The sequence below is a fragment of the Tachypleus tridentatus genome, chromosome 3, assembly GCF_004210375.1.
Source record: "Tachypleus tridentatus isolate NWPU-2018 chromosome 3, ASM421037v1, whole genome shotgun sequence".
Taxonomy (NCBI): Eukaryota; Metazoa; Arthropoda; class Merostomata; order Xiphosura; family Limulidae; genus Tachypleus; species Tachypleus tridentatus.
In genome coordinates, this window is record NC_134827.1 from 45,046,559 (window position 1) to 45,071,479 (window position 24,921).

Genomic DNA, 24,921 nt, shown 5'->3' on the forward strand with positions numbered 1-24,921 from the left:
CAACTTAAACAACAACAAAAAAGATTTCATACCACATGTTCTAACAAGTTAAACTTACAGTCCTACCTTTACATAAGTGGTATCGGTGGGAGTTAGAAATGCGCTTAGTTTAATTATACCTCAAAACCTCCACTAATAATTGATAGTGATTCCTGAGATTCTAAATATTTCCTGGTGGTACAGCTTTACACCCCAAGAATTACTTTGACCACAAAAAAGAGCTACTTACGAGGGTATAATGGATGGAATTATTTGGAAACTGTTCATAATGGAAACATTTTTCACTATATATAAAATTTAAAGCTTGACTAAGAAACGTAATTTCACAAAACGTCACTAGATGGCAGAACAAAACTTAAGTTTTTAAGTCTTTCACCTGATTCCTACTTGACGCTAACATTTCGGGAAGTGTAACTGTAATGGTGCTGACATCACAGTCAGAATCAGTGAGGAAATGAGTGACATTTGATTCTTCAGGACATGAGTCTGTCTCACCCTCGCTCGTGACGAGGCACTCCATGTCTGTGCTAGCATCGGAGCATGCCCCGACCGAAGTGTGCAGAGTGTTCTGGAAGTCCACTTGGTTCTCCGACTCAATGTGTATACTTGGACACAAATACGAATCTCTTTCCGCAGACCTCCTCAGCTGCTCAGAAACTCTCGTCTCCAGAGAATAACACAGTTTCACCTTTTTCTTCAACCGCTGACTGAGGTCCGAGTTTCCACGTTCTATAAGTCGACGAGGATTCTTCGTCACATGGCTATTAAGGTCATTTTTGTTATCCAGATTATAGTTGAATTTTGGCTGCGAAGGTAGAATGGACGAAGACGAAACCGGGAGTGGGACAGGACTTGGAGGGGGCGCCAACGTCATTATAGATGGTGTCATACTATTAGATGTTACCGGTGGGTTATAACGTTGTCGGTCTTCTAAGTACATTTCAATCAGCTGGTCCAACTTACTCTCTATGTCTTCAATCTACAAAACAACCATTCGGATATCTAGTTACATATATTGTTGGTTTAACTTACTCTGTATGTCTTCAATGTAGCAAACAACTAACGTACATCTAGTTACATGTATTGTTGGTTTAACTTACTCTGTATGTCTTCAATGTAGCAAACAACTAACGTACATCTAGTAACATGTATTGTTGGTTTAACTTATTCTGTATGTCTTCAATGTAGCAAACAACTAACGTACATCTAGTTACATGTATTGTTGGTTTAACTTACTCTGTATGTCTTCAATGTAGCAAACAACTAACGTACATCTAGTAACATGTATTGTTGGTTTAACTTACTCTGTATGTATTCAAACAACTAACGTACATCTAGTAACATGTATTGTTGGTTTAACTTACTCTGTATGTCTTCAATGTAGCAAACAACTAACGTACATCTAGTTACATGTATTGTTGGTTTAACTTACTCTGTATGTCTTCAATGTAGCAAACAACTAACGTACATCTAGTTACATGTATTGTTGGTTTAACTTACTCTGTATGTCTTCAATGTAGCAAACAACTAACGTACATCTAGTTACATGTATTGTTGGTTTAACTTACTCTGTATGTCTTCAAACAACTAACGTACATCTAGTAACATGTATTGTTGGTTTAACTTACTCTGTATGTCTTCAATGTAGCAAACAACTAACGTACATCTAGTTACATGTATTGTTGGTTTAACTTACTCTGTATGTCTTCAATGTAGCAAACAACTAACGTACATCTAGTTACATGTATTGTTGGTTTAACTTACTCTGTATGTCTTCAATGTAGCAAACAACTAACGTACATCTAGTTACATGTATTGTTGGTTTAACTTACTCTGTATGTCTTCAATGTAGCAAACAACTAACGTACATCTAGTTACATGTATTGTTGGTTTAACTTACTCTGTATGTCTTCAATGTAGCAAACAACTAACGTACATCTAGTTACATGTATTGTTGGTTTAACTTACTCTGTATGTCTTCAATGTAGCAAACAACTAACGTACATCTAGTTACATGTATTGTTGGTTTAACTTACTCTGTATGTCTTCAATGTAGCAAACAACTAACGTACATCTAGTTACATGTATTGTTGGTTTAACTTACTCTGTATGTCTTCAATGTAGCAAACAACTAACGTACATCTAGTTACATGTATTGTTGGTTTAACTTACTCTGTATGTCTTCAATGTAGCAAACAACTAACGTACATCTAGTTACATGTATTGTTGGTTTAACTTACTCTGTATGTCTTCAATGTAGCAAACAACTAACGTACATCTAGTTACATGTATTGTTGGTTTAACTTACTCTGTATGTCTTCAATGTAGCAAACAACTAACGTACATCTAGTTACATGTATTGTTGGTTTAACTTACTCTGTATGTCTTCAATGTAGCAAACAACTAACGTACATCTAGTTACATGTATTGTTGGTTTAACTTACTCTGTATGTCTTCAATGTAGCAAACAACTAACGTACATCTAGTTACATGTATTGTTGGTTTAACTTACTCTGTATGTCTTCAATGTAGCAAACAACTAACGTACATCTAGTTACATGTATTGTTGGTTTAACTTACTCTGTATGTCTTCAATGTAGCAAACAACTAACGTACATCTAGTTACATGTATTGTTGGTTTAACTTACTCTGTATGTCTTCAATGTAGCAAACAACTAACGTACATCTAGTTACATGTATTGTTGGTTTAACTTACTCTGTATGTCTTCAATGTAGCAAACAACTAACGTACATCTAGTTACATGTATTGTTGGTTTAACTTACTCTGTATGTCTTCAATGTAGCAAACAACTAACGTACATCTAGTTACATGTATTGTTGGTTTAACTTACTCTGTATGTCTTCAATGTAGCAAACAACTAACGTACATCTAGTTACATGTATTGTTGGTTTAACTTACTCTGTATGTCTTCAATGTAGCAAACAACTAACGTACATCTAGTTACATGTATTGTTGGTTTAACTTACTCTGTATGTCTTCAATGTAGCAAACAACTAACGTACATCTAGTTACATGTATTGTTGGTTTAACTTACTCTGTATGTCTTCAATGTAGCAAACAACTAACGTACATCTAACATGTATTGTTGGTTTAACTTACTCTGTATGTCTTCAATGTAGCAAACAACTAACGTACATCATGTATTGTTGGTTTAACTTACTCTGTATGTCTTCAATGTAGCAAACAACTAACGTACATCTAGTTACATGTATTGTTGGTTTAACTTACTCTGTATGTCTTCAATGTAGCAAACAACTAACGTACATCTAGTTACATGTATTGTTGGTTTAACTTACTCTGTATGGTCTTCAATGTAGCAAACAACTAACGTACATCTAGTTACATGTATTGTTGGTTTAACTTACTCTGTATGTCTTCAATGTAGCAAACAACTAACGTACATCTAGTTACATGTATTGTTGGTTTAACTTACTCTGTATGTCTTCAATGTAGCAAACAACTAACGTACATCTAGTTACATGTATTGTTGGTTTAACTTACTCTGTATGTCTTCAATGTAGCAAACAACTAACGTACATCTAGTTACATGTATTGTTGGTTTAACTTACTCTGTATGTCTTCAATGTAGCAAACAACTAACGTACATCTAGTTACATGTATTGTTGGTTTAACTTACTCTGTATGTCTTCAATGTAGCAAACAACTAACGTACATCTAGTTACATGTATTGTTGGTTTAACTTACTCTGTATGTCTTCAATGTAGCAAACAACTAACGTACATCTAGTTACATGTATTGTTGGTTTAACTTACTCTGTATGTCTTCAATGTAGCAAACAACTAACGTACATCTAGTTACATGTATTGTTGGTTTAACTTACTCTGTATGTCTTCAATGTAGCAAACAACTAACGTACATCTAGTTACATGTATTGTTGGTTTAACTTACTCTGTATGTCTTCAATGTAGCAAACAACTAACGTACATCTAGTTACATGTATTGTTGGTTTAACTTACTCTGTATGTCTTCAATGTAGCAAACAACTAACGTACATCTAGTTACATGTATTGTTGGTTTAACTTACTCTGTATGTCTTCAATGTAGCAAACAACTAACGTACATCTAGTTACATGTATTGTTGGTTTAACTTACTCTGTATGTCTTCAATGTAGCAAACAACTAACGTACATCTAGTTACATGTATTGTTGGTTTAACTTACTCTGTATGTCTTCAATGTAGCAAACAACTAACGTACATCTAGTACATCTAGTACATGTATTGTTGGTTTAACTTACTCTGTATGTCTTCAATGTAGCAAACAACTAACGTACATCTAGTTACATGTATTGTTGGTTTAACTTACTCTGTATGTCTTCAATGTAGCAAACAACTAACGTACATCAAACATTGTTGGTTTAACTTACTCATGTCTAGTAGCAAACAACTAACGTACATTGTTACATGTGGTTTAACTTACTCTGTATGTCTTCAATGTAGCAAACAACTAACGTACATCTAGTTACATGTATTGTTGGTTTAACTTACTCTGTATGTCTTCAATGTAGCAAACAACTAACGTACATCTAGTTACATGTATTGTTGGTTTAACTTACTCTGTATGTCTTCAATGTAGCAAACAACTAACGTACATCTAGTTACATGTATTGTTGGTTTAACTTACTCTGTATGTCTTCAATGTAGCAAACAACTAACGTACATCTAGTTACATGTATTGTTGGTTTAACTTACTCTGTATGTCTTCAATGTAGCAAACAACTAACGTACATCTAGTTACATGTATTGTTGGTTTAACTTACTCTGTATGTCTTCAATGTACAAACAACTAACATGTATTGTTGGTTTACATCTAGTAACGTACATGTATTGTTGGTTTAACTTACTCTGTATGTCTTCAATGTAGCAAACAACTAACGTACATCTAGTTACATGTATTGTTGGTTTAACTTACTCTGTATGTCTTCAATGTAGCAAACAACTAACGTACATCTAGTTACATGTATTGTTGGTTTAACTTACTCTGTATGTCTTCAATGTAGCAAACAACTAACGTACATCTAGTTACATGTATTGTTGGTTTAACTTACTCTGTATGTCTTCAATGTAGCAAACAACTAACGTACATCTAGTTACATGTATTGTTGGTTTAACTTACTCTGTATGTCTTCAATGTAACGCAAACAACTAACGTACATCTAGTTACATGTATTGTTGGTTTAACTTACTCTGTATGTCTTCAATGTAGCAAACAACTAACGTACATCTAGTTACATGTATTGTTGGTTTAACTTACTCTGTATGTCTTCAATGTAGCAAACAACTAACGTACATCTAGTTACATGTATTGTTGGTTTAACTTACTCTGTATGTCTTCAATGTAGCAAACAACTAACGTACATCTAGTTACATGTATTGTTGGTTTAACTTACTCTGTATGTCTTCAATGTAGCAAACAACTAACGTACATCTAGTTACATGTATTGTTGGTTTAACTTACTCTGTATGTCTTCAATGTAGCAAACAACTAACGTACATCTAGTTACATATATTGTTGGTTTAACTTACTCTGTATGTCTTCAATTTAGCAAACAACTAACGTACATCTAGTAACATGTATTGTTGGTTTAACTTACTCTGTATGTCTTCAAACAACTAACGTACATCTAGTTACATGTATTGTTGGTTTAACTTACTCAGTATGTCTTCAATGTAGCAAACAACTAACGTACATCTAGTTACATGTATTGTTGGTTTAACTTACTCTGTATGTCTTCAATGTAGCAAACAACTAACGTACATCTAGTTACATGTATTGTTGGTTTAACTTACTCTGTATGTCTTCAATGTAGCAAACAACTAACGTACATCTAGTTACATGTATTGTTGGTTTAACTTACTCTGTATGTCTTCAATGTAGCAAACAACTAACGTACATCTAGTTACATGTATTGTTGGTTTAACTTACTCTGTATGTCTTCAATGTAGCAAACAACTAACGTACATCTAGTTACATGTATTGTTGGTTTAACTTACTCTGTATGTCTTCAATGTAGCAAACAACTAACGTACATCTAGTTACATGTATTGTTGGTTTAACTTACTCTGTATGTCTTCAATGTAGCAAACAACTAACGTACATCTAGTTACATGTATTGTTGGTTTAACTTACTCTGTATGTCTTCAATGTAGCAAACAACTAACGTACATCTAGTTACATGTATTGTTGGTTTAACTTACTCTGTATGTCTTCAATGTAGCAAACAACTAACGTACATCTAGTTACATGTATTGTTGGTTTAACTTACTCTGTATGTCTTCAATGTAGCAAACAACTAACGTACATCTAGTTACATGTATTGTTGGTTTAACTTACTCTGTATGTCTTCAATGTAGCAAACAACTAACGTACATCTAGTTACATGTATTGTTGGTTTAACTTACTCTGTATGTCTTCAATGTAGCAAACAACTAACGTACATCTAGTTACATGTATTGTTGGTTTAACTTACTCTGTATGTCTTCAATGTAGCAAACAACTAACGTACATCTAGTTACATGTATTGTTGGTTTAACTTACTCTGTATGTCTTCAATGTAGCAAACAACTAACGTACATCTAGTTACATGTATTGTTGGTTTAACTTACTCTGTATGTCTTCAATGTAGCAAACAACTAACGTACATCTAGTTACATGTATTGTTGGTTTAACTTACTCTGTATGTCTTCAATGTAGCAAACAACTAACGTACATCTAGTTACATGTATTGTTGGTTTAACTTACTCTGTATGTCTTCAATGTAGCAAACAACTAACGTACATCTAGTTACATGTATTGTTGGTTTAACTTACTCTGTATGTCTTCAATGTAGCAAACAACTAACGTACATCTAGTTACATGTATTGTTGGTTTAACTTACTCTGTATGTACTAACGTACATCTAGTTACACTCTGTCTACGTACATCTAGTTACATGTATTGTTGGTTTAACTTACTCTGTATGTCTTCAATGTAGCAAACAACTAACGTACATCTAGTTACATGTATTGTTGGTTTAACTTACTCTGTATGTCTTCAATGTAGCAAACAACTAACGTACATCTAGTTACATGTATTGTTGGTTTAACTTACTCTGTATGTCTTCAATGTAGCAAACAACTAACGTACATCTAGTTACATGTATTGTTGGTTTAACTTACTCTGTATGTCTTCAATGTAGCAAACAACTAACGTACATCTAGTTACATGTATTGTTGGTTTAACTTACTCTGTATGTCTTCAATTGTTAGCAAACAACTAACGTACATCTAGTTACATGTATTGTTGGTTTAACTTACTCTGTATGTCTTCAATGTAGCAAACAACTAACGTACATCTAGTTACATGTATTGTTGGTTTAACTTACTCTGTATGTCTTCAATGTAGCAAACAACTAACGTACATCTAGTTACATGTATTGTTGGTTTAACTTACTCTGTATGTCTTCAATGTAGCAAACAACTAACGTACATCTAGTTACATGTATTGTTGGTTTAACTTACTCTGTATGTCTTCAATGTAGCAAACAACTAACGTACATCTAGTTACATGTATTGTTGGTTTAACTTACTCTGTATGTCTTCAATGTAGCAAACAACTAACGTACATCTAGTTACATGTATTGTTGGTTTAACTTACTCTGTATGTCTTCAATGTAGCAAACAACTAACGTACATCTAGTTACATGTATTGTTGGTTTAACTTACTCTGTATGTCTAGCAAACAACTAACGTACATCTAGTTAATGTAGCAAACAACTAACGTACATCTAGTTACATGTATTGTTGGTTTAACTTACTCTGTATGTCTTCAATGTAGCAAACAACTAACGTACATCTAGTTACATGTATTGTTGGTTTAACTTACTCTGTATGTCTTCAATGTAGCAAACAACTAACAAACAACTAAACGTACATCTAGTTACATGTATTGTTGGTTTAACTTACTCTGTATGTCTTCAATGTAGCAAACAACTAACGTACATCTAGTTACATGTATTGTTGGTTTAACTTACTCTGTATGTCTTCAATGTAGCAAACAACTAACGTACATCTAGTTACATGTATTGTTGGTTTAACTTACTCTGTATGTCTTCAATGTAGCAAACAACTAACGTACATCTAGTTACATGTATTGTTGGTTTAACTTACTCTGTATGTCTTCAATGTAGCAAACAACTAACGTACATCTAGTTACATGTATTGTTGGTTTAACTTACTCTGTATGTCTTCAATGTAGCAAACAACTAACGTACATCTAGTTACATGTATTGTTGGTTTAACTTACTCTGTATGTCTTCAATGTAGCAAACAACTAACGTACATCTAGTTACATGTATTGTTGGTTTAACTTACTCTGTATGTCTTCAATGTAGCAAACAACTAACGTACATCTAGTTACATGTATTGTTGGTTTAACTTACTCTGTATGTCTTCAATGTAGCAAACAACTAACGTACATCTAGTTACATGTATTGTTGGTTTAACTTACTCTGTATGTCTTCAATGTAGCAAACAACTAACGTACATCTAGTTACATGTATTGTTGGTTTAACTTACTCTGTATGTCTTCAATGTAGCAAACAACTAACGTACATCTAGTTACATGTATTGTTGGTTTAACTTACTCTGTATGTCTTCAATGTAGCAAACAACTAACGTACATCTAGTTACATGTATTGTTGGTTTAACTTACTCTGTATGTCTTCAATGTAGCAAACAACTAACGTACATCTAGTAACATGTATTGTTGGTTTAACTTACTCTGTATGTCTTCAATGTAGCAAACAACTAACGTACATCTAGTTACATGTATTGTTGGTTTAACTTACTCTGTATGTCTTCAATGTAGCAAACAACTAACGTACATCTAGTTACATGTATTGTTGGTTTAACTTACTCTGTATGTCTTCAATGTAGCAAACAACTAACGTACATCTAGTTACATGTATTGTTGGTTTAACTTACTCTGTATGTCTTCAATGTAGCAAACAACTAACGTACATCTAGTTACATGTATTGTTGGTTTAACTTACTCTGTATGTCTTCAATGTAGCAAACAACTAACGTACATCTAGTTACATGTATTGTTGGTTTAACTTACTCTGTATGTCTTCAATGTAGCAAACAACTAACGTACATCTAGTTACATGTATTGTTGGTTTAACTTACTCTGTATGTCTTCAATGTAGCAAACAACTAACGTACATCTAGTTACATGTATTGTTGGTTTAACTTACTCTGTATGTCTTCAATGTAGCAAACAACTAACGTACATCTAGTTACATGTATTGTTGGTTTAACTTACTCTGTATGTCTTCAATGTAGCAAACAACTAACGTACATCTAGTTACATGTATTGTTGGTTTAACTTACTCTGTATGTCTTCAATGTAGCAAACAACTAACGTACATCTAGTTACATGTATTGTTGGTTTAACTTACTCTGTATGTCTTCAATGTAGCAAACAACTAACGTACATCTAGTTACATGTATTGTTGGTTTAACTTACTCTGTATGTCTTCAATGTAGCAAACAACTAACGTACATCTAGTTACATGTATTGTTGGTTTAACTTACTCTGTATGTCTTCAATGTAGCAAACAACTAACGTACATCTAGTTACATGTATTGTTGGTTTAACTTACTCTGTATGTCTTCAATGTAGCAAACAACTAACGTACATCTAGTTACATGTATTGTTGGTTTAACTTACTCTGTATGTCTTCAATGTAGCAAACAACTAACGTACATCTAGTTACATGTATTGTTGGTTTAACTTACTCTGTATGTCTTCAATGTAGCAAACAACTAACGTACATCTAGTTACATGTATTGTTGGTTTAACTTACTCTGTATGTCTTCAATGTAGCAAACAACTAACGTACATCTAGTTACATGTATTGTTGGTTTAACTTACTCTGTATGTCTTCAATGTAGCAAACAACTAACGTACATCTAGTTACATGTATTGTTGGTTTAACTTACTCTGTATGTCTTCAATGTAGCAAACAACTAACGTACATCTAGTTACATGTATTGTTGGTTTAACTTACTCTGTATGTCTTCAATGTAGCAAACAACTAACGTACATCTAGTTACATGTATTGTTGGTTTAACTTACTCTGTATGTCTTCAATGTAGCAAACAACTAACGTACATCTAGTTACATGTATTGTTGGTTTAACTTACTCTGTATGTCTTCAATGTAGCAAACAACTAACGTACATCTAGTTACATGTATTGTTGGTTTAACTTACTCTGTATGTCTTCAATGTAGCAAACAACTAACGTACATCTAGTTACATGTATTGTTGGTTTAACTTACTCTGTATGTCTTCAATGTAGCAAACAACTAACGTACATCTAGTTACATGTATTGTTGGTTTAACTTACTCTGTATGTCTTCAATGTAGCAAACAACTAACGTACATCTAGTTACATGTATTGTTGGTTTAACTTACTCTGTATGTCTTCAATGTAGCAAACAACTAACGTACATCTAGTTACATGTATTGTTGGTTTAACTTACTCTGTATGTCTTCAATGTAGCAAACAACTAACGTACATCTAGTTACATGTATTGTTGGTTTAACTTACTCTGTATGTCTTCAATGTAGCAAACAACTAACGTACATCTAGTTACATGTATTGTTGGTTTAACTTACTCTGTATGTCTTCAATGTAGCAAACAACTAACGTACATCTAGTTACATGTATTGTTGGTTTAACTTACTCTGTATGTCTTCAATGTAGCAAACAAAACAACTAACGTACATCTACGTACATCTAGTACATGTATTGTTGGTTTAACTTACTCTGTATGTCTTCAATGTAGCAAACAACTAACGTACATCTAGTTACATGTATTGTTGGTTTAACTTACTCTGTATGTCTTCAATGTAGCAAACAACTAACGTACATCTAGTTACATGTATTGTTGGTTTAACTTACTCTGTATGTCTTCAATGTAGCAAACAACTAACGTACATCTAGTTACATGTATTGTTGGTTTAACTTACTCTGTATGTCTTCAATGTAGCAAACAACTAACGTACATCTAGTTACATGTATTGTTGGTTTAACTTACTCTGTATGTCTTCAATGTAGCAAACAACTAACGTACATCTAGTTACATGTATTGTTGGTTTAACTTACTCTGTATGTCTTCAATGTAGCAAACAACTAACGTACATCTAGTTACATGTATTGTTGGTTTAACTTACTCTGTATGTCTTCAATGTAGCAAACAACTAACGTACATCTAGTTACATGTATTGTTGGTTTAACTTACTCTGTATGTCTTCAATGTAGCAAACAACTAACGTACATCTAGTTACATGTATTGTTGGTTTAACTTACTCTGTATGTCTTCAATGTAGCAAACAACTAACGTACATCTAGTTACATGTATTGTTGGTTTAACTTACTCTGTATGTCTTCAATGTAGCAAACAACTAACGTACATCTAGTTACATGTATTGTTGGTTTAACTTACTCTGTATGTCTTCAATGTAGCAAACAACTAACGTACATCTAGTTACATGTATTGTTGGTTTAACTTACTCTGTATGTCTTCAATGTAGCAAACAACTAACGTACATCAAGTTATTGTTGGTTTAACTTACTGTATGTCTTCAATGTTTAGCAAACAACTAACGTACATCTAGTAACATGTATTGTTGGTTTAACTTACTCTGTATGTCTTCAAACAACTAACGTACATCTAGTTACATGTATTGTTGGTTTAACTTACTCTACTGTATGTCTTCAAACAACTAACGTACATCTAGTTACATGTATTGTTGGTTTAACTTACTCTGTATGTCTTCAAACAACTAACGTACATCTAGTTACATGTATTGTTGGTTTAACTTACTCAGTATGTCTTCAATGTAGCAAACAACTAACGTACATCTAGTTACATGTATTGTTGGTTTAACTTACTCTGTATGTCTTCAATGTAGCAAACAACTAACGTACATCTAGTTACATGTATTGTTGGTTTAACTTACTCTGTATGTCTTCAATTACAAACAACTAACGTACATCTAGTAACATGTATTGTTGGTTTAACTTACTCTGTATGTCTTCAATGTAGCAAACAACTAACGTACATCTAGTTACATGTATTGTTGGTTTAACTTACTCTGTATGTCTTCAATGTAGCAAACAACTAACGTACATCTAGTTACATGTATTGTTGGTTTAACTTACTCTGTATGTCTTCAATGTAGCAAACAACTAACGTACATCTAGTTACATGTATTGTTGGTTTAACTTACTCTGTATGTCTTCAAACAACTAACGTACATCTAGTTACATGTATTGTTGGTTTAACTTACTCTGTATGTCTTCAATGTAGCAAACAACTAACGTACATCTAGTTACATGTATTGTTGGTTTAACTTACTCTGTATGTCTTCAATGTAGCAAACAAATAACGTACATCTAGTTACATGTATTTTTGGCCCAACTTACTCTCTGTTTCTTCAATCTACTAAATAACGAACGTACGTGTATTCTTTGCTGTCACTTACTCTGTGGTTTCTCTAGATACGTTCCGCTCTCTTTACTATCACTAACTTTGTCGTTTCTATAGATATCGCTCAATTTACTGTCACTCGCTGAGTGATTTCTAAGAAACGTACTGTTTTCTTTACAGTCACTTACTGTGTGGTTTCTATAGATACCGCTCTCTTTACTGTCACTTACTGTGTTTTTTCTGGAGATACGTATCGCTGTCTTTACTGCCACTTACTGTATTATTTCTATAGATATGTACCGCTCTCTTTACTGTCCATTACTGTATTATTTCTATAGATACATACCGCTCTCTTTACTGTCACTTACTGTGTGGTTTCTATAGATATTTACCGTTTTCTCTACTCTCACTTACTGTGTGGTTTCTATAGATACTTACCGTTTTCTCTACTCTCACTTACTGTGTGGTTTCTATAGATACCGTTTTCTCTACTCTCACTTACTGTGTGGTTTCTATAGATACCGTTTTCTCTACTCTCACTTACTGTGTGGTTTCTATAGATACTTACCGTTTTCTCCACTCTCACTTACTGTGTGGTTTCTATAGATACCGTTTTCTCTACTCTCACTTACTGTGTGGTTGCTGTAGATACTTACCGTTTTCTCTACTCTCACTTACTGTGTGGTTTCTATAGATACTTACCGTTTTCTTTACTCTCACTTACTGTGTGGTTTCTATAGATACTTACCGTTTTCTCCACTCTCACTTACTGTGTGGTTTCTATAGATACCGTTTTCTCTACTCTCACTTACTGTGTGGTTTCTATAGATACTTACCGTTTTCTCCACTCTCACTTACTGTGTGGTTTCTATAGATACCGTTTTCTCTACTCTCACTTACTGTGTGGTTGCTGTAGATACTTACCGTTTTCTCTACTTTCACTTAATGTGTGGTTTCTATAGATACCGTTTTCTCCACTCTCACATACTGTGTGGTTTCTATAGATACTTACCGTTTTCTCTATTCTCACTTACTGTGTGGTTTCTATAGATACTTACCGTTTTCTCTACTCTCACATAATGTGTGGTTTCTATAGATACTTACCGTTTTCTCTACTCTCACTTACTGTGTGGTTTCTTTTGATACTTACCGTTTTCTCTATTCTCACTTACTGTGTGGTTTCTATAGATACTTACCGTTTTCTCTACTCTCACATAATGTGTGGTTTCTATAGATACTTACCGTTTTCTCTACTCTCACTTACTGTGTGGTTTCTATAGATACTTACCGTTTTCTCTACTCTCACATAATGTGTGGTTTCTATAGATACTTACCGTTTTCTCTACTCTCACTTACTGTGTGGTTTCTATAGATACTTACCGTTTTCTCTACTCTCACTTACTGTGTGGTTTCTATAGATACTTACCGTTTTCTCTACTCTCACTTACTGTGTGGTTTCTTTTGATACATACCGTTTTCTCTACTCTCACTTACTGTGTGGTTTCTATAGATACTTACCGTTTTCTCTACTCTCACTCACTGTGTGGTTTCTATAGATACCGTTTTCTCTACTCTCACATAATGTGTGGTTTCTATAGATACTTACCGTTTTCTCTACTCTCACTTACTGTGTGGTTTCTATAGATACTTACCGTTTTCTCTACTCTCACTTACTGTGTGGTTTCTATAGATACTTACCGTTTTCTCTACTCTCACTTACTGTGTGGTTTCTTTTGATACTTACCGTTTTCTCTATTCTCACTTACTGTGTGGTTTCTATAGATACTTACCGTTTTCTCTACTCTCACATAATGTGTGGTTTCTATAGATACTTACCGTTTTCTCTACTCTCACTTAGTGTGTGGTTTCTATAGATACCGTTTTCTCTACTCTCACTTACTGTGTGGTTGCTGTAGATACTTACCGTTTTCTCTACTCTCACTCACTGTGTGGTTTCTATAGATACTTACCGTTTTCTCTACTCTCACATAATGTGTGGTTTCTATAGATACTTACCGTTTTCTCTACTCTCACTTACTGTGTGGTTTCTATAGATACCGTTTTCTCTACTCTCACTAACTGTGTGGTTTCTACAGATACCGTTTTCTCTACTCTCACTTGCTGTGTGGTTTCTATAGATTCTTACCGTTTTCTCTACTCTCACTCACTGTGTGGTTTCTATAGATACTTACCGTTTTCTCTACTCTCACTTACTGTGTGGTTTCTATAGATACTTACCGTTTTCTCTACTCTCACTTACTGTGTGGTTTCTATAGATACTTACCGTTTTCTCTACTCTCACTTACTGTGTGGTTTCTTTTGATACTTACCGTTTTCTCTACTCTCACTTACTGTGTGGTTTCTATAGATACTTACCGTTTTCTCTACTCTCACTTACTGTGTGGTTTCTATAGATACTTACCGTTTTCTCTACTCTCACTTACTGTGTGGTTTCTATAGATACCGTTTTCTCTACTCTCACTTACTGTGTGGTTTCTATAGATACTTACCGTTTTCTCTACTCTCACTTACTGTGTGGTTTCTATAGATACTTACCGTTTTCTCTACTCTCACTTACTGTGTGGTTTCTATAGATACTTACCGTTTTCTCTACTCTCACTTACTGTGTGGTTTCTATAGATACTTACCGTTTTTTCTACTCTCACTTACTGTGTGGTTTCTATAGATACTTACCGTTTTCTCTACTCTCATTTACTGTGTGGTTTCTTTTGATACTTACCGTTTTCTCTACTCTCACTTACTGTGTGGTTTCTATAGATACTTACCGTTTTCTCTACTCTCACTTACTGTGTGGTTTCTATAGATACTTACCGTTTTCTCTACTCTCACTTACTGTGTGGTTTCTATAGATACCGTTTTCTCTACTCTCACTTACTGTGTGGTTTCTATAGATACTTACCGTTTTCTCTACTCTCACTTACTGTGTGGTTTCTATAGATACTTACCGTTTTCTCTACTCTCACTTACTGTGTGGTTTCTATAGATACTTACCGTTTTCTCTACTCTCACTTACTGTGTGGTTTCTATAGATACTTACCGTTTTCTCTACTCTCACTTACTGTGTGGTTTCTATAGATACTTACCGTTTTCTCTACTCTCACTTACTGTGTGGTTTCTATAGATACTTACCTGTGTTTTCTCTACGTTTTCTCACTTACTGTGTGGTTTCTATAGATACTTACCGTTTTCTCTACTCTCACTTACTGTGTGGTTTCTATAGATACTTACCGTTTTCTCTACTCTCACTTACTGTGTGGTTTCTATAGATACTTACCGTTTTCTCTACTCTCACTTACTGTGTGGTTTCTATAGATACTTACCGTTTTCTCTACTCTCACTTACTGTGTGGTTTCTATAGATACTTACCGTTTTCTCTACTCTCACTTACTGTGTGGTTTCTATAGATACTTACCGTTTTCTCTACTCTCACTTACTGTGTGGTTTCTATAGATACTTACCGTTTTCTCTACTCTCACTTACTGTGTGGTTTCTATAGATACTTACCGTTTTCTCTACTCTCACTTACTGTGTGGTTTCTATAGATACCGTTTTCTCTACCGTTTTCTCTCTACTCTCACTTACTGTGTGGTTTCTATAGATACTTACCGTTTTCTCTACTCTCACTTACTGTGTGGTTTCTATAGATACTTACCGTTTTCTCTACTCTCACTTACTGTGTGGTTTCTATAGATACTTACCGTTTTCTCTACTCTCACTTACTGTGTGGTTTCTATAGATACTTACCGTTTTCTCTACTCTCACTTACTGTGTGGTTTCTATAGATACTTACCGTTTTCTCTACTCTCACTTACTGTGTGGTTTCTATAGATACTTACCGTTTTCTCTACTCTCACTTACTGTGTGGTTTCTATAGATACTTACCGTTTTCTCTACTCTCACTTACTGTGTGGTTTCTATAGATACTTACCGTTTTCTCTACTCTCACTTACTGTGTGGTTTCTATAGATACTTACCGTTTTCTCTACTCTCACTTACTGTGTGGTTTCTATAGATACTTACCGTTTTCTCTACTCTCACTTACTGTGTGGTTTCTATAGATACTTACCGTTTTCTCTACTCTCACTTACTGTGTGGTTTCTATAGATACTTACCGTTTTCTCTCTCACTTACTGTGTGGTTTCTCTTACTCTCACTTACTGTGTGGTTTCTATAGATACTTACCGTTTTCTCTACTCTCACTTACTGTGTGGTTTCTATAGATACTTACCGTTTTCTCTACTCTCACTTACTGTGTGGTTTCTTTAGATACCGTTTTCTCTACTCTCACTTACTGTGTGGTTTCTATAGATACTTACCGTTTTCTCTACTCTCACTTACTGTGTGGTTTCTATAGATACTTACCGTTTTCTCTACTCTCACTTACTGTGTGGTTTCTATAGATATACCGTTTTCTCTACTCTCACTTACTGTGTGGTTTCTATTTTCTCTACTCTCACTTACTGTGTGGTTTCTATAGATACTTACCGTTTTCTCTACTCTCACTTACTGTGTGGTTTCTATAGATACTTACCGTTTTCTCTACTCTCACTTACTGTGTGGTTTCTATAGATACTTACCGTTTTCTCTACTCTCACTTACTGTGTGGTTTCTATAGATACTTACCGTTTTCTCTACTCTCACTTACTGTGTGGTTTCTATAGATACTTACCGTTTTCTCTACTCTCACTTACTGTGTGGTTTCTATAGATACTTACCGTTTTCTCTACTCTCACTTACTGTGTGGTTTCTATAGATACTTACCGTTTTCTCTACTCTCACTTACTGTGTGGTTTCTATAGATACTTACCGTTTTCTCTACTCTCACTTACTGTGTGGTTTCTATAGATACTTACCGTTTTCTCTACTCTCACTTACTGTGTGGTTTCTATAGATACTTACCGTTTTCTCTACTCTCACTTACTGTGTGGTTTCTATAGATACTCTCTACCTGTGTGGTTTCTCTACCTTTCTCTCACTTACTGTGTGGTTTCTATAGATACTTATACTCACCGTTTTCTCTACTACTCTCACTTACTGTGTGGTTTCTATAGATACTTACCGTTTTCTCTACTCTCACTTACTGTGTGGTTTCTATAGATACTTACCGTTTTCTCTACTCTCACTTACTGTGTGGTTTCTATAGATACTTACCGTTTTCTCTACTCTCACTTACTGTGTGGTTTCTATAGATACTTACCGTTTTCTCTACTCTCACTTACTGTGTGGTTTCTATAGATACTTACCGTTTTCTCTACTCTCACTTACTGTGTGGTTTCTATAGATACCGTTTTCTCTTCACTTACGTTTTCTCTCGTTTTCTCTACTCTCACTTACTGTGTGGTTTCTATAGATACTTACCGTTTTCTCTACTCTCACTTACTGTGTGGTTTCTATAGATACTTACCGTTTTCTCTACTCTCACTTACTGTGTGGTTTCTATAGATACTTACCGTTTTCTCTACTCTCACTTACTGTGTGGTTTCTATAGATACTTACCGTTTTCTCTACTCTCACTTACTGTGTGGTTTCTATAGATACTTACCGTTTTCTCTACTCTCACTTACTGTGTGGTTTCTATAGATACTTACCGTTTTCTCTACTCTCACTTACTGTGTGGTTTCTATAGATACTTACCGTTTTCTCTACTCTCACTTACTGTGTGGTTTCTATAGATACTTACCGTTTTCTCTACTCTCACTTACTGTGTGGTTTCTATAGATACTTACCGTTTTCTCTACTCTCACTTACTGTGTGGTTTCTATAGATTCTACTCTCATGGTTTCTATAGATACTTACCGTTTCTCTACTCTCACTTACTGTGTGGTTTCTATAGATACTTACCGTTTTCTCTACTCTCACTTACTGTGTGGTTTCTATAGATACTTACCGTTTTCTCTACTCTCACTTACTGTGTGGTTTCTATAGATACTTACCGTTTTCTCTACTCTCACTTACTGTGTGGTTTCTATAGATACTTCACTTACGTTTTCTCTACTCTCACTTACTGTGTGGTTTCTATAGATACTTACCGTTTTTCTCTACTCTCACTTACTGTGTGGTTTCTATAGATACTTACCGTTTTCTCTACTCTCACTTACTGTGTGGTTTCTATAGATACTTACCGTTTTCTCTACTCTCACTTACTGTGTGGTTTCTATAGATACTTACCGTTTTCTCTACTCTCACTTACTGTGTGGTTTCTATAGATACTTACCGTTTTCTCTACTCTCACTTACTGTGTGGTTTCTATAGATACTTACCGTTTTCTCTACTCTCACTTACTGTGTGGTTTCTATAGATACTTACCGTTTTCTCTACTCTCACTTACTGTGTGGTTTCTATAGATACTTACCGTTTTCTCTACTCTCACTTACTGTGTGGTTTCTATAGATACTTACCGTTTTCTCTACTCTCACTTACTGTGTGGTTTCTATAGATACTTACCGTTTTCTCTACTCTCACTTACTGTGTGGTTTCTATAGATACTTACCGTTTTCTCTACTCTCACTTACTGTGTGGTTTCTATAGATACTTACCGTTTTCTCTACTCTCACTTACTGTGTGGTTTCTATAGATACTTACCGTTTTTCTACTCTCACTTACTGTGTGGTTTCTATAGATACTTACCGTTTTCTCTACTCTCACTTACTGTGTGGTTTCTATAGATACTTACCGTTTTCTCTACTCTCACTTACTGTGTGGTTTCTATAGATACTTACCGTTTTCTCTACTCTCACTTACTGTGTGGTTTCTATAGATACTTACCGTTTTTCGTTTTCTCTCTCACTTACTGTGTGGTTTCTATAGATACTTACCGTTTTCTCTACTCTCACTTACTGTGTGGTTTCTATAGATACTTACCGTTTTCTCTACTACTCTCACTTACTGTGTGGTTTCTATAGATACTTACCGTTTTCTCTACTCTCACTTACTGTGTGGTTTCTATAGATACTTACCGTTTTCTCTACTCTCACATACTGTGTGGTTTCTATAGATACTTACCGTTTTCTCTACTCTCACTTACTGTGTGGTTTCTATAGATACTTACCGTTTTCTCTACTCTCACTTACTGTGTGGTTTCTATAGATACTTACCGTTTTCTCTACTCTCACTTACTGTGTGGTTTCTATAGATACTTACCGTTTTCTTACTCTCTACTCTATAGATACTCACTTACTGTGTGGTTTCTATAGATACTTACCGTTTTCTCTACTCTCACTTACTGTGTGGTTTCTATAGATACTTACCGTTTTCTCTACTCTCACTTACTGTGTGATTTCTATAGATATTTACCGTTTTCTCTACTCTCACTTACTGTGTGGTTTCCATAGATACTTACCGTTTTCTCTACTCTCACATAATGTGTGGTTTCTATAGATACTTACCGTTTTCTCTACTCTCACTTACTGTGTGGTTTCTATAGATACTTACCGTTTTCTCTACTCTCACTTACTGTGTGGTTTCTATAGATACCGTTTTCTCTACTCTCACTTACTGTGTGGTTTCTATAGATACTTACCGTTTTTTCTACTCTCACTTACTGTGTGGTTTCTATAGATACTTACCGTTTTCTCTACTCTCACTTACTGTGTGGTTTCTATAGATACTTACCGTTTTCTCTACTCTCACTTACTGTGTGGTTTCTATAGATACTTACCGCTCTTTCTACTTTCACTATTCTGGAAGCTAGACTAATCTTGGACTGGTAAACATCTTTTGCTCTCGATCCAGTTTTTCCTAGAATTAAATCTAACCTACAAATAGAATACTTGAATTAATCAGTAATTTTCACTAACTTTAAAGACACTGAAGTGTTTTAACTTTATATTTGAATTATTCTAAAAGTTTCGGTAGCCAGTTTAACTGTACAAGATCGAAACCAGTTTTTTCTCAAGTAGATTTCACTTCGTTGACACTAATGTTTCACTGTTACACATCCAACAATGTTTGTGTTTCTTTTGGTTCTTCCTGATTAAACTTGATCTTTAACTTAAAAGTATCTCAAAAACTCAAAAATTAGAAAGCAAATTGAAGTAAAAGTTAAAACACATTTTCGGAGTTGGTTCTTACCTTCCTTGCAGGTTTTTAACCCTGCCCAACAGGTCCACGTGGCCAGAGGAATACTGCTCTATTACGTCCTTCACATCATATGGTTTTAAAGCTTCTTTAAACTTCCTCCTGGCGACGAAATATTTTATCTATAAATACATAATTAACTCAATTGATAAAAACAGATTAATTTCGAGTTATAGAGAATCAGTTATAAGAGTTAACATTGTAAACAGCTATGTTGTACTCTACGTAGTAGCTACTGGTCATTACTAGGTCTTGTGTTATGTTTAACAGCGGTATTCTGTGCAGTAATTAGTGGTCATTGTACTTTCTAGTGTTATGTTTAACAGCGGTATTCTGTGTAGTAATTAGTGTTCATTGCACTTTCTAGTGTTATGTTTAACCACTAAATGATATTCAAAACACAACTCTTACTCACAGCACCTTACGGTTTAATCACCACTAACTGCTACACTGTATACCGTTGTTAAACGTAACACCAGCATTCTGTGAAATACCTAGTGGTCATTAAACCGTGTGATGATATATTTAACAGTGGTATTCTTTGTAGTAGTCAGTGGTCAATACACTGTCTGGTATTATGTTTAATATCTGTATTCTGAGTAACAATTTGTGGTCATAACACTAACTAGTGCTATGGTTAACAGTTTTGTTCTGTGTAGTAGTTAGTGGTAATTCCACTGTATATGGTTATGTTTAACAGACGAATTCTCTGCAGTAGTTAGTGGCCATTGAACCGTATGGAGTTATGCTTGAAAGTGTGTTTTGTGTGGTACTCAGTGGTCATTAAACCACAACAAAAAGTGAGAATATAAAATCATGATGATATAATACAGTTGAAAAAAAAGAGAAGGAGTTGACTGTAGATGATACATTACATTTAAAAACAAGAGAGGGAGTTGACTGTAGATGACACATTACATTAAAAAACAAGAAAGGGAGGGGACTCTGGATGATACATTACATTAAAAAACAAGAAACGGAGTTGACTGTAGATGATACATTACATTTAAAAACAAGTGAGGGAGAAGACTGTAGATGATACATTACATTTAAAAACAAGAGAGGGAGTTGACTGTAGATGATACATTACATTAAAAAACAAGAAAGGGAGTTGACTGTAGATGATACATTACATTTAAAAACAAGAGAGGGAGTTAACTGTAGATGACACATTACATTAAAAAACAAGAAAGGGAGTTGACTGTAGATGATACATTACATTTAAAAAACAAGAAAGGGAGTTGACTGTAGATGATACATTACATTTAAAAACAAGTGAGGGAGAAGACTGTAGATGATACATTACATTTAAAAACAAGAGAGGGAGTTGACTGTAGATGATACATTACATTAAAAAACAAGAAAGGGAGTTGACTGTAGATGATACATTATATTTAAAAACAAGAGAAGGAATTGACTGTGGATGATACATTACATTAAAAAACAAGAAAGGGAGTTGACTGTAGATGATACATTATATTTAAAAACAAGAGAAGGAGTTGACTGTAGATGATACATTACATTTAAAAACAAGAGAAGGAGTTGACTGTAGATGATACATTACATTTAAAAACAAGAGAAGGAGTTGACTGTAGATGATACATTACATTTAAAAACAAGAGAGGGAGTTGACTGTAGATGATACATTACATTTAAAAACAAGAGAGGGAGAAGACTGTAGATGATATATTACATTTAAAAACAAGAGGGGGAGGGGACTGTAGATGATACATTACATTTAAAAACAAGAGAAGGAGTTGACTGTAGATGATACATTACATTTAAAAACAAGAGAAGGAGTTGACTGTAGATGATACATTACATTTAAAAACAAGAGAGGGAGTTGACTGTAGATGATACATTACATTTAAAAACAAGAGAAGGAGTTGACTGTAGATGATACATTACATTTAAAAACAAGAGAGGGAGGGGACTGTAGATGATACATTACATTTAAAAACAAGAGAGGGAGTTGACTGTAGATGATACATTACATTTAAAAACAAGAGGGGAGGGACTGTAGATGATACATTACATTTAAAACAAGAAAGGAGTTGACTGTAGATGATACATTACATTTAAAAACAAGAGAGGGAGGGGACTGTAGATGATACATTACATTTAAAAACAAGAGAAGGAGTTGACTGTAGATGATACATTACATTTAAAAACAAGAGAGGGAGGGGACTGTAGATGATACATTACATTTAAAAACAAGAGGGGGAGGGGACTGTAGATGATACACTACATGAAAAAACAAGAGAGGGAGGGGACTGTAGATGATACATTAGATTTAAAAACAAGAGAGGGAGGGGACTGTAGATGATACATTATATTTAAAAACAAGAGAGGGAGGGGACTGTAGATGATACATTACATTTAAAACAAGAGAGGGAGTTGACTGTAGATGACACATTACATTTAAAACAAGAGAGGGAGTTGACTGTAGATGATACATTACATTAAAAAACGAGAGAAGGAGTTGACTGTAGATGATACATTACACTTAAAAACAAGAGAGGGAGGGGACTGTAGATGATACATTACATTTAAAACAAGAGAGGGAGTTTACTGTAGATGATACATTACATTTAAAAACAAGTGAGGGAGGGGACTGTAGATGATACATTACATTAAAAAACAAGAAAGGGAGTTGACTGTAGATGATACATTACATTTAAAAACAAGTGAGGGAGAAGACTGTAGATGATATATTACATTTAAAAACAAGAGGGGGAAGGGACTGTAGATGATACATTACATTTAAAAACAAGAAAGGGAGTTGACTGTAGATGATACACTACATTAAAAAACAAGAGAGGTAGGGGACTGTAGATGACACATTACATTTAAAACAAGAGAGGGAGTTGACTGTAGATGATACATTACATTTAAAACAAGAGAGGGAGTTTACTGTAGATGATACATTACATTTAAAAACAAGAAAGGGAGTTGACTGTAGATGATACATTACGTTAAAAACAAGTGAGGGAGAGAACTGTAGATGATACATTACATTTAAAAAACAAGAAAGGGAGTTGACTGTAGATGATATATTACATTTAAAAACAAGAGGGGGAGGGGACTGTAGATGATACATTACATTTAAAAACAAGAAAGGGAGTTGACTGTAGATGATACACTACATTAAAAAACAAGAGAGGTAGGGGACTGTAGATGACACATTACATTTAAAACAAGAGAGGGAGTTGACTGTAGATGATACATTACATTAAAAAACAAGAGAAGGAGTTGACTGTAGATGATACATTACACTTAAAAACAAGAGAGGGAGGGGACTGTAGATGATACATTACATTTAAAACAAGAGAGGGAGTTTACTGTAGATGATACATTACATTTAAAAACAAGTGAGGGAGGGGACTGTAGATGATACATTACATTTAAAAACAAGTGAGGGAGAAGACTGTAGATGATACATTACATTTAAAACAAGAGAGGGAGGGGACTGTAGATGATACATTACATTTGAAAACAAGAGAGGGAGTTGACTGTAGATGATACATTACATTTAAAAACAAGAGAAGGAGTTGACTGTAGATGATACATTACATTTAAAAACAAGAGAGGGAGGGGACTGTAGATGATACATTACATTTAAAAACAAGAGGGGGAAGGGACAGTAGATGATACATTACATTTAAAAACAAGAAAGGGAGTTGACTGTAGATGATACACTACATTAAAAAACAAGAGAGGGAGGGGACTGTAGATGATACATTATATTTAAAAACAAGAGAGGGAGGGAACTGTAGATGATACATTACATTTAAAACAAGAGAGGGAGTTGACTGTAGATGACACATTACATTTAAAACAAGAAAGGGAGTTGACTGTAGATGATACATTATATTTAAAAACAAGTGAGGGAGAAGACTGTAGATGATACATTACATTCAAAACAAGAGAGGGAGGGGACTGTAGATGATACATTACATTTAAAAACAAGAAAGGGAGTTGATTGTAGATGATACATTACGTTAAAAAACAAGTGAGGGAGAGAACTGTAGATGATACATTACATTTAAAAACAAGAGAGGGAGTTGACTGTAGATGATACATTACATTTAAAAACAAGAGAGGGAGGGGACTGTAGATGATACATTACATTTAAAAACAAGAGAAGGAGTTGACTGTAGATGATACATTACATTTAAAAACAAGAGAGGGAGGGGACTGTAGATGATACATTACATTTAAAAACAAGAGGGGGAAGGGACTGTAGATGATATATTACATTTAAAAACAAGAAAGGGAGTTGACTGTAGATGATACACTACA

At 34.3% G+C, this 24,921-nt stretch overlaps 1 protein-coding gene across 1 annotated transcript in view; it reads right to left on the reverse strand.

Moving 5' to 3' along the window:
- Window positions 1-248: 248 nt before the first annotated feature.
- Window positions 249-24,921, reverse strand: part of LOC143245831 (uncharacterized) — a 55,434-nt gene continuing 30,761 nt past the window's right edge. Inside the window, exons 4-6 of the mRNA XM_076492087.1 lie at window positions 20,614-20,741; window positions 20,201-20,297; window positions 249-979 (exon numbers count right to left, since the gene is read on the reverse strand). Coding sequence (XP_076348202.1) covers window positions 356-979; window positions 20,201-20,297; window positions 20,614-20,741 — 849 coding nt within the window. The 3' untranslated portion in view covers window positions 249-355. The remainder of the gene's footprint in view (window positions 980-20,200; window positions 20,298-20,613; window positions 20,742-24,921) is intronic.